The 14806-nt window shown below is 42.7% G+C and overlaps 1 protein-coding gene across 1 annotated transcript; it reads left to right on the top strand.

Moving 5' to 3' along the window:
- The first annotated feature begins 549 nt into the window (after positions 1 to 549).
- Positions 550 to 13985, top strand: c7a (complement component 7a). The gene is made up of 18 exons (XM_034118507.1): positions 550 to 703; positions 939 to 1000; positions 1125 to 1203; positions 1398 to 1539; positions 8357 to 8501; positions 8582 to 8720; positions 9273 to 9416; positions 9524 to 9767; positions 10354 to 10467; positions 10566 to 10732; positions 10836 to 11064; positions 11396 to 11567; positions 11680 to 11767; positions 11932 to 12064; positions 12147 to 12335; positions 13128 to 13224; positions 13326 to 13510; positions 13605 to 13985. The coding sequence occupies exons 1-18, from the start codon at positions 698 to 700 to the stop codon at positions 13787 to 13789; spliced, it is 2520 nt and encodes an 839-aa protein (XP_033974398.1). The 5' UTR covers positions 550 to 697; the 3' UTR covers positions 13790 to 13985.
- Positions 13986 to 14806: the final 821 nt, after the last annotated feature.

Here is a 14806-nt window from a genome sequence, read left to right as displayed (position 1 = left end):
AAATTCTATATTAAATAGCAACAAATCTCAACTTTGACCTGTAGACACATGTCTGATTGTTATGGATGTCATCATCCAGACACAGTTTTTTGTCTCCCTCAACATTTGCACAACTATAAACATTATAATTGAACCAAATCTAAGGGTCAGCCTTTTAACTATCCCATAAGATCCTTTACTATATGCATTTTTCCTTAGAAATCTCCTCTACTTACTTACTTCGTCTACAACTTTGCTCAGCCTTGAATCACATTCCAGCCATGGAGAGGAAATGGTTCTCTATTGCCCTCCAGTGTACACTCAACAATATCCCATCTCAATAATAATATGTGTTTTTCGTTTTTTTGTGTCTATGTCAAAGTTGTTGTTCATGCATGCTTTCGCTTAAAAAGGTTGAGTTAAGTTTCCTGCCATGACAGGGGAAAGTGTCTGCCATGAGAAAGGTCAATAAGCCCGGTAATAAGTGTTATAGTCAGAAGAACAACAGACATAGTTTATCACCCCAAGAGAAAACTGGTTTAGGTTTCACAATGAGCTTTTTGGCAGGAGAAGCCAAGGCAAAACGACCAACCCCCAACCCCAACACACACTCCCCTCACATACACCCAATCCTTCCAACAGTTTGACTCCATAACAAGAACACCAACAAGCCTCCACACCATTTCAAGACTCTTCTGTTTGCTGCTCTTCACCCACCATGAAGGCAAGTAGATGTCATACTCAATAACAAGGAAATTACAAACACATGTTTCACATCTCTGCAAAACCTCTGACTTATATATATATATATAACTGAGAACAGATTTTTGAGTTGTAGTATTTTCACTTTTACCGTCTTCTTTTTACTACTGCGACATTTTCTGCCCACAACTTATTCTCTTGTCTTTGTAACTCATTCTGTCTTCTCTTTTCTCTTGTTCTCTTCTTTTTTTCTTCAGAGAATTACTCAACTTCTTTTTGCAGCCTTGCCATGGCTGCTATTCCAGGTCATTTCAAAGGGGTGAATCTGTTTTTGCTTACGGTTTCAACATCAAAAACAAAGAGAAAAATTACAAATATACAATGACTTTTTGGTTTCTTTGTTGTTTTGTTTCATTTATAGAATTAAAAATGTTATTCCTTAGGTTTTGTGAACAGAGAGTTCATTGCCAGTGGGGGCCTTATGGTGAATGGTCAGAGTGTGATGGCTGCACCAAATTACAGGTAAAAGGATTCAATTGTAGTATTGACTTGTGCACTTCTCAGTTTGTTAATTACCTTAAGAAGATAAAATCATATAGAATTTGGGTAAAATACTAATTTTACCAACAAGACTGCTCAATTATATTTTAAATGTATTCATTTTGAGTATATTTTCTTATTTTTTTTAATCTTTGCAACATTGTGGTATGTTTCAGACAAGGAGTCGAGCTATGGCAGTACACGCTCAGTTTGGAGGGAACCCATGTGATGGGGATCGCAGCGAGACCAGAGCCTGTGAAACCACGCAAGGCTGCCCTCTGGAGGAGGGATGTGGGGACAGGTTTCGCTGTCGTTCAGGTTTGAAGTTACAGTAAAGTTCTCCTATTATGCTATTTTTAGGCATATATTATAGGTGTCAGATATATACAAATATATAAAAAACATGTCTATGAAGTGTTTTGCTCAAAATAGAAGAGGGGGGGAGCTTATGCTGAGTATCTGATCAGGAGAATTCTATCCAGATACAGCTACATGCTGCCGTGATTAAATGCCGTATCATGTTCAAAATCACATCAAGGATTATTTCTGAAACAGTATGGAGCTCAAATGCTTTTTCTCTTGCGGGTTTACCACAAAGTGGGTGAGTACCTTTTTATACCAAGATTGTTTACACATACTCTCTCCAGTACAGGTTAGCTCTGAGTGTTAGCGATGCTTGCTAATATAAACAAAGACCATATTACGTCCAAAACAGTCGGGCATTGTATCTGATAGCGACATTTCTGATAGGGCCGTGGGTCCATATTTCCGATATTACGTCATATCGGCAGCAAATCTGGATCAGTTTGAAACACAAGGTATTGGACTCAAATGCACGACCCAGGAGACAGAGGTAAAGTATGAGTAAGATACTTTATTCCAAAAACAGGATAATAAATAAGGATCGACACTCTGGATGAGGTGACAAAAATGGTTCAAAAAGGCACAAAAGAAAATCGCTCACTAAGTGAGGAACAAACTTACAAAATAATTCAAGAGCATAAATCAGGCTTGAGACAAGGTGAGTAATCGCAGGCATGCTGACTACTTGCATAGAGACAGGACAAGACGAACTGACACAAAACAAGAGGAGACTGGGGAATTTAAACAAGACGTAACTGGGCACAGGTGGAAACAATCAGGGGCGGGGCTGGCGCTGATGAGAGCGGGAGACACACACGGATAGGGAGTCAAGAGACCTGGAAAGAAACATAACAGGTGAGTACCAAAATAAAACAGGAAGTGGGAGACAAGACAAAAAAAGACTAAACAAAAACATGAAGCATGACTAAATTCAACATTTTTGACGGGACACAACACTACCCCCCCCCTCTAGGGCCGACTCCTGATGGCCCAGGCTGATCATACAAGTTCTGAATTAGGGTCTTGTCCACAATAAATTATGCAGGTACCCAGCATCTTGCCTCGGGACCGTAACCTTTCCAGTCCACCAGGAATTGCTTACCCCGACCCCTATTGCGGACCTCCAGCAGCTTACGGATCTTATAAACTTGACCACCTTCAAAGAGCTGGGGCGGTGGAGGAACAAGTGTGCTCTCATACACTGGTTTGATCTTGCTGACATGGAAGGTGGGATGTACTCTCATAGACCTGGGAAGTCGTAGGCGCACAGACACAGGATTGATGACCTTGGACACCGGGAATGGACCCACAAACCTAGGAGCCAATTTCTTGGAGGCGACATGAAGAGGTAGGTCCTTGGTGGAAAGCCAAACCTTCTGACCCGATCTGTAGAGGGGAGCGGCCCAGCGATGGACGTCTGCTACAGCCTTCATCCGAGCCGAACTTCTGAGTAGAGACTGGCGAGCACCAGCCCAGATTCGGCGACAGCGTCTAATCATGGCATGGACCGATGGTACCGTTACTTCTCCCAGGAAGCTGGGTTAGGGGAATGAAATGAGCCATCTTGGAGAACCGGTCCACCACTGTCAGGACCGTAGTTTTGCCTCTGGATGATGGGAGTCCTGTCACAAAGTCCATGGAAATGTGTGACCAGGGACGTTGGGGAACCGGCAACGGCTGAAGCAAGCCCATCTTGACCTGGGACGAGGTCTTATTCCGAGCGCACACAGGACAAGCTGCTACGTACTCTGCCACATCTTTCTTCATGGCTGGCCACCAGAACCGCTGCTTGATCCTGAACATGGTCCTTTTAACACCAGGATGGCACGAGAGCACAGATGTGTGAGCCCAGTGGATGACCTTGGAGTGGAGAGACACAGGGACAAACAACAGGTTGTTTGGACACTCGCTAGGTGCCGGGTTCAAACATTTGCTTGTTTCACGTCTGACTCTACTTGCCAGAAAAATGCTCCGACCACACGGTTTAGTGGAAGGATGGTCTTGGCTCTACGGCAAGTGGTTCTGGGTCGTAAAGGCGAGACAGAGCATCAGGTTTTCGGTTCTGGGATCCAGGGCGAAAAGAGAGTGTGAAGTGGAACCTACTAAACAAGTGTGTCCACCTGGCGAGAGTTGAGGCGTTTCGCTTTTCTAATGTACTCCAGGTTTTTATGGTCTGTCCAGACTAAGAAAGGCTGCTCTGCCCCCTCTGACCAGTGTCTCCATTCCTCGAGGGCCGCTTTAACTGCTAACAGTTCTTTATTACCCACATCATAGTTTTTCTCAGCTGTTGTCAACTTACGCAACAGGTAGACACGGGTGCATCTTGTTGTCTTCCACGGATCTTTGAGACAACACTCCTCCAATCCCCTTATTGGAAGCATCGACCTCGACCACAAACTGGCGTTGGGGATCCGGAATGGTGAGTATGGGAGCTGTGGTGAGCCTTTCCCTGAGGCGCTGGAAGGCGACGTCAGCCTGGGGAGTCCATTTGAAGGGAACCTTAGGAGAAGTGAGAACATGCAGAGGGGCAGCAACTGAAGTTTCTTATACACTTCCTATAGAAGTTTGCAAACCCTAGAAATTGCTGAACCTTTTTCCTGGAGTCTGGTGTTGGCCAATTGGAAACGGCACTGACTTTGGCAGGATCCATTTGTATCTGATTAGGTGAGATTATGTATCCTAAGAAGGACACTGTTTCTGCATGGAACTCACATTTGTCTGCCTTGACGTACAAATGATTTTCAAGCAGTTTCTGCAGAACCTGACGGACATGGTTAACATGGGTCTTAGAGTCCGGGGAGAAAATCAAAATATCATCAAGATACACAGACACATAAACACTCAAAGATTCCCGCAAAACCTCATTCACAAAAGCCTGAAACACAGCCGGTGCATTGCACAGTCCAAAAGGCATTACCAAGTACTCATAGTGACCACTCTGAGTGTTGAACCCTGTCTTCCACTCATCCCCCTTCCTTATTCTAACCAAGTGGTATGCGTTTCTCAAGTCCAACTTGGTGAATATTTTGGCAGTTTGAAGCAGTTCGAAGGCAGAGGACATGAGTGGCAGTGGATAGCGATTCTTAACAGTAATGTCATTGAGAGGACTGTAGTCTATGCAAGGTCTCAGAGACCCATCTTTCTTTCCTACGAAAAAAACCCCCACCCCGGCTGGTGAAGATGAAGTGCGGATAATCCCTGACTTGAGTGAGGAGGAGATGTAGTCGTCCATTGCTGCTCTCTCTGGTCCTGAGATAGAATAAAGTCTCCCTTTGGGAATGGGAGCTCCCGGTAGGAGATCAATGGGACTGTCAAAAGATCGGTGAGGAGGTAGCGACATGGCTTTCGATGTATTAAAGGCTTCCTTTAAATCGTGGTAACATGGAGGTACTTTCTGTAGGTCAGGATAATCAGGATGATCTTTAATAATCCTACCAGGATCCGTTGGGGCATTAACAGCTCGTGAATGTTTACATCTGTTAATACAATCCTCTCCCCACCCCTTAATTTTCCCGGAGCGCCAGTCAATGTGTGGGTTGTGGATCTTTAGCCATGGGAAACCCAAAATAATCGGGTGCTGAGCAGATTCGAAAATGGGAAACTGCATAGTTTCTGTGTGGTCCTTATTTACAGTGATCTGAATAGGCTCTGTGCAGTGGGTAACTGTGAACAAAAGACAACCGTCTAAGGCACTGGCGTTAATGGGGCGAGAGAGGAACAGTTTTTATCTTTAGCTGTTTGACTATGCCCCAGTCCATAAGACTTTCGTCAGCCCCTAGTCTATTATCCTTGGTCAATGGCCTGATTGTTTATGAATATGTTTACCTGGGTAACGGGACGAGGAGGAAAGTCTGTGGAAAGCTTGCTCACCAGCGCCCTCCTCTTGGCTGGTAAGCTCGGTCTTTTCCAGGACATGAGGCGAGTTAGTGATCCAGCTGGCCACAGTAGAAACAGCAGCCTTCCCGCAGACGGCGCTGCCTCTCCTCCAGAGAAAGCCTGGTCCTGCCCAGCTGCATGGGTTCGTCTGAGTCAAGCGGAGGCGCTGTCCTCCGGTGGTCCGAAGTCGTGGGCTGGAAAATTCTTCCTGGTGGAAGGTTTCTCTGAGGGAAGCCCTGGAAACTGGGATGTCTGTCACCGGTGCGCCGGCGCTCCCTCTCCCAAAGTCGGTTGTCGACCTGGATGGACACAGCGATGAGAGACTCCAGGTCCCGTGGCACCTCCAGAGGAGCCAGCTGGTCCTTTATCGGATCTGAAAGTCCAGTCATGAAAGCGTCGCGGAGAGCCGGAGTATTCCACCCGCTGTCCGCTGCCGCCGTGCGAAACTCGATGGCATAATGAACCACCTGACGGTTGTGCTGGCGCATCTGTAGAAGTCTTCTGCTGGCCTCTGTAGCAGGCGATGAGTGATCAAATATGCGACTCATAGTGTCTATGAAGTCGGACAGTGATTAGCAAATCTTAGAGTCTCTGGACCATTCTCCGGTAGCCCATGCTGCAGCTCTCCCCGTTAAATGGGACACGATAAATGCCACCTTTGCATGTTCCGATGAAAAGGCTCCTGGGTTGTGTTGGAAATGTAGATCGCACTGCACAAGGAAGGCTCTGCAGTTAATGGAGTCTCCTGAGAATCTCTCCGGAAGAGCTAGCCGTAATGATGAGGAAACAGCCTGGATCGGGTTGAAAGTGTCAGCAGGATTCTCGGCTGGAGAAAATTGGGTGACGTCACCGGAGGAGCAGTCTGCAGATGAGCGATGAATTGATGCATGTGATCCGTCAGCTGTTGTATCTGTGAAGAGACGGAATCTTGGAGTTCGGCCTGGCGTCCTACAAGGTCCTTTACTCCTTGGCTGATTAAGCCCAGCTGCTCCTCATGATGGAAAATCTTCACGCCTTGGACTGACAGGGCGGCGTGAAGTGTCCTTGGGTCGGCTGAGTCCATTTGGAACTTGGAAACACAAGGTATTGGACTCAAATGCACGACCCAGGAGACAGAGGTAAAGTATGAGTAAGATACTTTATTCCAAAAACAGGATAATAAATAAGGATCGACACTCTGGATGAGGTTAAAAAAGGCACAAAAGAAAATCGCTCACTAAGTGAGGAACAAACTTACAAAATAATTTGAGAGCATAAATCAGGCTTGAGACAAGGTGAGTAATCGCAGGCACGCTGACTACTTGCATAGAGACAGGACAAGACGAACTGACACAAAACAAGAGGAGACTGGGGAATTTAAACAAGACGTAACTGGGCACAGGTGGAAACAATCAGGGGCGGGGCTGGCGCTGATGAGAGCGGGAGACACACACGGATAGGGAGTCAAGAGACCTGAGGCCTGTACGAAGCTGGTTCAACCTAACCTGGATATGTTTGAGTTAGCCGGTTGGCCCAATCCAAAACATACGCGCTCTGGCTAAACTGTACTACGACGCTGGTTATCAAGTGGATCGCTCAAGCCAGCCGTGTCCTATCTAGTTAGGTGCACGTTCACATGAAAGGGGTGGTATTTGGAGCATTCGACCAATCTCAAACATGGACAAGCGTACTGACAGCGCAGCGTCATACTTCCTGAATGAAAAGTGAACTTTAATATTAGTCAAATATGAAGAAGTTAAACTTTAAACATCCATGACTTAAACACTTTATCCAGGATAAAAGCCACATAGCTGCACCTGCAAGGTGAATACAGCTGGTAAAAGAAAAAGTGTTTGAATGCGTACATTAACAGGTTTATGATATCACTGCCCCGTCCAAGACACGAGTGGATCTGACTTTAATTAGGAGAATTTGACTCGAGTGTTTCATCAACTTAATGTGTTGCTTAAAATAATACTTCTGCATACAGTATGTGACACTGTGAGTGTTGCACGGCCAGATACGGCTCAAGAAGCTGACTCAGATAAGGAAATATATGATACATTATGATGTGATATGATATGAATGATAATGGGACACATCGACGTCTGCACTCACAGTGCCGCGGACTGTACGTAATGTTACTCTGATCCGGTTACTTATGTCGTGGCAGATATTTAAGTAAGCTTTCTTAACGCTAATATTATAATAGTCAGATTGCTCTGAAGATGGGAGGGGATATTCTATTAATTTTCACGTTCACACAGTCAGTTGATTTTTGTCGGCCGTCTTTCCTGCAACGGCAGTTTTTCTGTATTTCCTCTATCCTGTAATATGAATTGATCGCTTTAAACTCCGCACACGGAGCTCTGATTGGTCAGCAGGCGGTGCTTTCACTGAGTTAGCCTGCCACCTAACCTGCTCCGGAGCAGGTTTGCCGCTCAGCATAAGTTACCATGGAAATCTAGCCTGCTAAAAAGAGAACCAGCGTCGTAGGACCGGAAAGCCCGAGATTTCCCTGAAGTTAGCCGGCTAAGCGAAAATCCAGCTTCGTAGTACAGGCCTCTGGAAAGAAACATAACAGGTGTGTACCAAAATAAAACAGGAAGTGGGAGACAAGACAAAAAAAGACTAAACAAAAACATGAAGCATGACTAAATTCAACATTTTTGACGGGACACAACACAGCTCCATTGTACCCCAGTTTTTAGGGATTTCGGCATGGAGGAATAGAGAGAGGGTTTTGTTTTCTGACATTTAGTGAGTTCCCTTACACACCCGGGACACATATTTAGGTAGAAAAGACATACAAAAGTAAATGTTGCATGATAGGAGACCTTTAAACTCTGCTCACTGCTATAATCTTACATAATTAAATAACAATCACTGAGCCGTCCGCATGTCTTCTGACTCACAGGGCAGTGCATACATCGGGCTCTGCTGTGTAACGGAGATCAGGACTGTGAGGAAGATGGAGACGATGAACAGGTCTGTGTCGCTGAAAAATACATTACATGTGGGATGTCAGTTCCTCCGCCTAACATCAAAGACCTCGGAGTCGGGTATGTGACACATTGTTTGAACACACTCACACAAGCAGGTACGATGTGCTGTGTAATGGAGACTTGCATTGCTCCTGCAGGTTTGATGTGGTGTCAGGGAAGCGGAGGGGCAGTGTCATCAACACAGTGAGCTTTGGGGGGCAGTGCCGCAAGATCTACAGCGGAGTTCATAACACTTTGTACAGACTGCCCCTTAGTACCATCCAGTACAGCTTTTTGGTAAGTCACTCTGGAAACACATACAGTTGCAATTATTATTGTAAAGGGGCCCTGTGTTGATTTTTCATGAATTCCACTGTTAACAGTCCACTTTACAATACATGTTCTAGATCTAGACTATAACTTTTCAGCCTTTTTATTTTGATCTTTGCATTAGTTGTGAGTATTGCAACATGTTCTTCTTTCTTTTTGGCAATTAAAACAATCTCTGTTAAAGTTAAGGAAAGATTGTGGCTATGTTTGAAACATTGCTGTCAATGACTTGAGGATCTTTCACAGAGCTGTATCTCTGGTGTCAAAGTCATTAGGTTAGTTGACTTTAGTTAGTTAGTTGTCAGCTACCATGGAGCCATTCGTCTGTTATTGTGTGTGTATCTATGTCCTTTTGTGAATGATGGAAAACTAAAGGTAAAATAATAACTCTGCAACACAACTTGTGGTCAAAATCTCCACAGGGTACCTTTAAATATCCAACATCTAATTTTTGTGAAAAATTCAGAACATGTCTCGATTTAAAATGTTAAATTAACATTGTGAAACCTCTGCTGTCAGGTCAAAGCTCAAAATGACTTCAGTGATGAGACGTTCACCAGTAAATGGCACTATGCAAAGGACATTATCAATAGAGAGAAAGTGACCGGGACAACGACAGGATTTAGCAACTATGACTTTCATGAGACACATGACACGGCTCAGGTGTGTACAAACCTGCATATTGTCACTGTATATTTGATTACGTATTAGATTGGTAAAGGCCAAACAAATGAAATGTAACTTTCTCATTGATTTTTTGCTCCTTCTAGAAACAAAAGCTTTTGATTTTAAAGAGTGACATAGAGGTGGCTCAGTTCCAGAGTAACTCCCCTGAGTACCTCCCATTATCTGAGGAGTTTTGGAAGACACTGGTTAAACTCCCATCAGTCTACGACTACGCTGCATACAGGAATGTGTTGGAGAGGTTTGGAACGCACTACCTGTCTGCAGGAAGCCTCGGAGGCTCCTTCAAGGTCATCACAAAGATTGATGAAGAAACTGAAAAACGGATGGGTGAAGATTAATTAATCATCAGCAGCTTCTTGGCAGGCCTAAATTAAAGAACAGTGAATCTCCAGGAACCAGACAGCATCAGCTTGTCATTTCTTTTTAAATATTCATGATGGAATATGTAGGGAAAAAAGTACCTTTTACCTAACATGCTGGTGTTCACATTCAGATTTCTTCTGATGTTTGCTGGTTTGCGTTTTAACATTATAAAAGTATTATAAGAACTAGCCCTTGTTGGGTCAGTTATGAACAACATTTTCAATATATATTCTATGGTGTATTTCTATGTATCTATTTTTTTAAGAGTTAGTTATCAGATTTCATTTGAAAATGTGAAAGCCAATTTACTTTTTCATCCCTGAAATGTCATGTTATGTCACTATGCTTCCTCATTTAGAAATGAAATAGCAATTATTTTTTAAACGCAACTTAACACATACGATATTTACAGTCACACAGGATTTCCAAATTCACATGACCCCTTTAACGTTCTGTGGGTACATTTAACTGGGAAAACTGTAGTTGGATGAAACATTAATTAATATCTGACACTTACTTTGAATTGTCTTTTTCCTTTGATTTACCTAAGTCAGCGAAAGCTCTCATTATGATGAATGTGCAAGGACTAAACGCTGGGTTCTTATATTCCCCATCACCCATGTGTCCTGCAAGCGTGGCCAAAGTCAAACACAATCAAAATCTGGTGAGCTTTTAATGTTACTACAACAAACATAACAGCACATGAAATAACTTTACATTCTGAATCTTTCTGTCATTCTTAATATCTGAATTCTTTTGTAGACATTACTAGGAGGTTAAACTTCCAAAAAGTGGATGTGCAGGGAGGAGGCAGCCAACAAATCGCTGCCCTTATGCTCTTACAGCCGTCTTCTCCTGACAGGAACTGGGAAATGTACTCAAACTGGGCCGAGTCTGTCGGGTCATTTCCACATGTTACGAAACAAACGGTGAGGAAAAGTAAAATACATGTAATGTTAGATTTACTTCTGTTTATTTTAGTGTATCATCTTATCGAATAATACAACCCCTCCGTCCCTCTGGTTCTTGTAGCTGCGGCCCCTGTCAGAGCTGGTGAAGGAGGTCCAGTGTGCCGGGGCGAAGAGGCTGTACCTCCGCAGGGCCATAGAGCAGTACCTCAGTGAGAGCCACACCTGCCACTGTCGGCCCTGCAGAAACAATGGCATGGTTGTCATGGATGGAGATGAGTGCAAATGCATCTGTAAGCCTGGCACATCAGGAGTGGCCTGTGAGGAGGGAACTGAAGCCGAGGGTCAGCCGGGTGGGTGTTACATTTCAGACACATACTTTACTCCTGCTGTCACTTTGGTCTTGGTTGAGTTGGTTTGATGTGTTAGTAAGGGAGTCACTCTTCATCGGATAATATCACATACACTGTATTACATTTCTGAAGGTAATTTAATTTAATTTAACTCCTTTATTGTCATTGTACAGGTACAACTAAATTGATACTAAATACTGTATATATATCAACAGACAATACAATTAAAACGATATATGCAGTTCTAATCACAGTGTTCAATAACAGACAGGTAGTGAAATTAAATGAATTAATTACAGAAATAAATATGTGTTCTGTTTCTACTCGTTAGGGGTGATTGACGGTATTTGGGCCTGCTGGTCTGCCTGGTCATCGTGCTCTGGGGTCAAAAGGTCAAGAAGTCGCTCCTGCTCTAATCCCGCTCCTCAGAACGCCGGACAACAATGTATCGGAGAACCCACTGAGACATCCGACTGTGAAGACCAAGACATGCAATATTTAAAGTCAGAGCTAGACGTTTTTTGTTTGCAAATATCACATTTTCAATAAGAGGTGGTTTATAATAGATGTCATCAATATGCAGCAATAAATCATGCTATCAACTGTTTTTCACAGAACTATGGAGCCTCAGTGCTTCGACCAAACTCTCCCAGCAAGCCAGATCTGTGGAACACCGCCTGCTCTGATCAATGGCTACATCCTGGTAAATATTAAGCCAAACTTGAACTTTTTCTTACATTTAATATTTTGCATTGGTTATTGTTATTTTAGTCCCTAATTTCTGTAATCTTTTAAGAGATTTCTGAGCAAAAATCCGAAGTGAAACATGGAACTGAATCACCTTTTTGTAACCCAAATGTTTCACAGGTCCCTAAGGACATCTACCTTGTGGGTAGTAAGGTTGACTACACCTGCACAGAAGGTTTATATCTTGTTGGTTTTGGCACTATTGAATGCACTGCTAGTCAAACCTGGTCTGCGAAGCCTGGACTGTGCACAAGTGAGCAACCATAACTAGTGTTCAACATTACGATCACAATTTATTACAATTGTACTGTGTTTAACTCTACATTTCCCCCCAGATGCTAGGTGCACCATAGATTCCCTTGATGAGCACGTCATTGCCTCTCCTCAACGAGAGGTCTACGGCATTGGGGAGTCAGTCACTTTGTCTTGTCCAGAAGGCAGACAGCTAATAGGAGAAGCAACTCTTATGTGTGACCCCAGTCTGAATTTTTCACCAGACCCAGCAGACATCAAATGCAGTCCAGGTACACATTTTAATTTAAGTTTCATAAAAATAGCCTATTGACAGCGTGGAACTGATGTCTAAAACTACATGACTGCAGTTTAATGTACCCTATCACTGTGAAGTTAGTTTTAAGTTGGATATTTTGACAGACATTCAGAGGACAGTTAGCTCCCATCCAAGCCCTCACTCTAAACCACAGGGTTGGACTAAAGGACTATCAATAAACTAATACATTTCAATTACACAAAACCAGGTTTATGTTCAGTATCTCCATGTTAACTTGCACATATTTGTGAAAATGATGCAAGAGAAAATAAAATGTATTTGGACTAAAATAAAGCAAACTAGGTTTCCTACTAAAAAAAGTAGCATTATTAAATGCACTGTTGCCCATAAAGTTGGAATACAATATGTTTTACCTCTTGACCAAATTATTGTTTGTGTAAATAGGAATACAAAGAGGAATGTGTCTGAAAACAAAAATATTCCAACTTTAGTTATATGAAATAGAAGAAGCACTACAATCTTATATCTATCTAATGTGTCTTATTTGTTATTCATAATAATATTTGGTATGGATTTAAAGCTATGATTTAAAGTCATTGGGTCAGATGACATAAAAAAAAATGAAATTATTTTCACGCTGCTACTTCCATGAATGTCTGTTGAATATCCAACCTAAAACTAACTTCATTGTGGTACCCTATTTTTGATTGATTCTTTACTGTTCCATATATTGTATTTCAATCACTGCATGTATGTAAAAGCTACTCAGTTACCAATGTAACAGAGTGTGCGATGAATCCCACAGTCACTGGGTCTCAAACACGCACCTCTTCGCTCCAATGTCAACCCTGGGAGAAGTCATCCAGAGGAAAATGTGTTTGCAAAATGCCTTTCGAATGCAGGTATGTTTACTCAAACAGCCATCACTTTGGCCATGCGATGTTTCTAAATTGGACCAATTTGGTTTATTGTCTTATGGTTTGTATTTGATGATTGTCAACAGTTCATCTTTGGAGGTGTGCGTCACTACCTCTGGGAGCAGAAGCCCAGTCCTTCTGAACGTGTGCAAAATGCAATCACTGCAGTGTTTGGGGAAGAACCACACGATGGCAGAGGAAAGCTCCTGCGTGTGGCCGCAGCGCATCACAACAGACTGCACCAACTGTCACATATGGGAGACCTGTGATGGTGGGGACATCTCAAAGTCATACAATCCATGATGACGCAGAGTATTTGTACTGTGTAGGCATTGATCTTATCCATCTTCACAACTTTCTTTCAGATCAAACCAATGCGTGTCGCTGTAAGGAGTCTGCAGATTGCCTAACCCCGGGATCAAATGTCTGTGTTCAAGTTGGAGAAGATGCAAGTGCAGCTTCTCAGACCATGAGCGAGTGTGAAGCAGGACAGCGGCGTTGTAAGGGAGAAAAGGTTACAGTTGTCAGTATCCTGCCTTGTGCTGCCTAACAATGCAAGAAGAGTGTCTGACCTTATGACCTTATATCTCCCCCTTCGTTTACACATTAATCCTTTATAACACAATCCTCATATTTTTCCAGTAAATTAGTATTGTATCACCACATGTAAAAGTACACAGTTATGCATGTAAACAGCTATAATGTAAAACAGTATAAAGAAAATAAATAAACAGCAAAAAACACCAGCCAAGTTGGATTTCTTTTCAAAAATGAATATTGACAGAGATATGTCTATAATCATTACAGAGAAATGTTGACTGTTGTTGAGTTGCATACGCAATACACTGCATAAAGTAGGTTGTAAGAGTAAAGAGTAGTTTTGTAACCTCAAGATAATAAATAAAAAACATGTAGTTGCCTGAGATGATCTATTTAAAAAAAAGTATTGTGCTTACTTAACCAGACAAGTTATCAAACCCCTGCTGAAAATGTGTTTTCGCCGACCGCTAGCTGCCGTCTGATGGTGTGAGTGCATGTGTTTTATATTGACAGTTCATGGTCTCAGCCTGCATGTGTGTCACCAGATCCTTGATGTCTTCTCTTCACACAAACATGCTTATTGTCAGCAGATGTGTGACCATCAGTAACAGCCTGTTGAACAGAAAGGCTAGTGGGTGATAGGAAGGTGTTGAGAAATGGTCGAGAGAGAGCACACATGGTCTACTCTTAAATGGATGCAACTGAAATACAGGGTTTTTCTGAGTGAAAAAGGAATATTCAGGAATGCAAAGTTATAGGCTTTAACGATGAAGGATAGGAAATATACAGTCATGTGACAAAATAGAGATAAAAACAAGTTTACAAATTGATGTAGGAAAACAATTTGATAAAAAACATGTTATTCCTAAAAGTCAACTTTTCATGAGTTAGGAAAAGAGTAAACGATATGTAGTAAACATTTGGGACAATTTGTGGTTTCTTCTATGAAAGAAACCATGCAGCCACTGATCATGCTGAGAGAATGTTGAAGTGTAACTGTAGAAAAATATACTTTATTTCAGCAGCA

Source organism: Trematomus bernacchii, unplaced genomic scaffold (genome assembly GCF_902827165.1).
Source record: "Trematomus bernacchii unplaced genomic scaffold, fTreBer1.1, whole genome shotgun sequence".
Taxonomy (NCBI): domain Eukaryota; kingdom Metazoa; phylum Chordata; class Actinopteri; order Perciformes; family Nototheniidae; genus Trematomus; species Trematomus bernacchii.
Note: the sequence above shows the minus strand (reverse complement) of the source record. Positions and strands in the feature narration are given on the sequence as shown.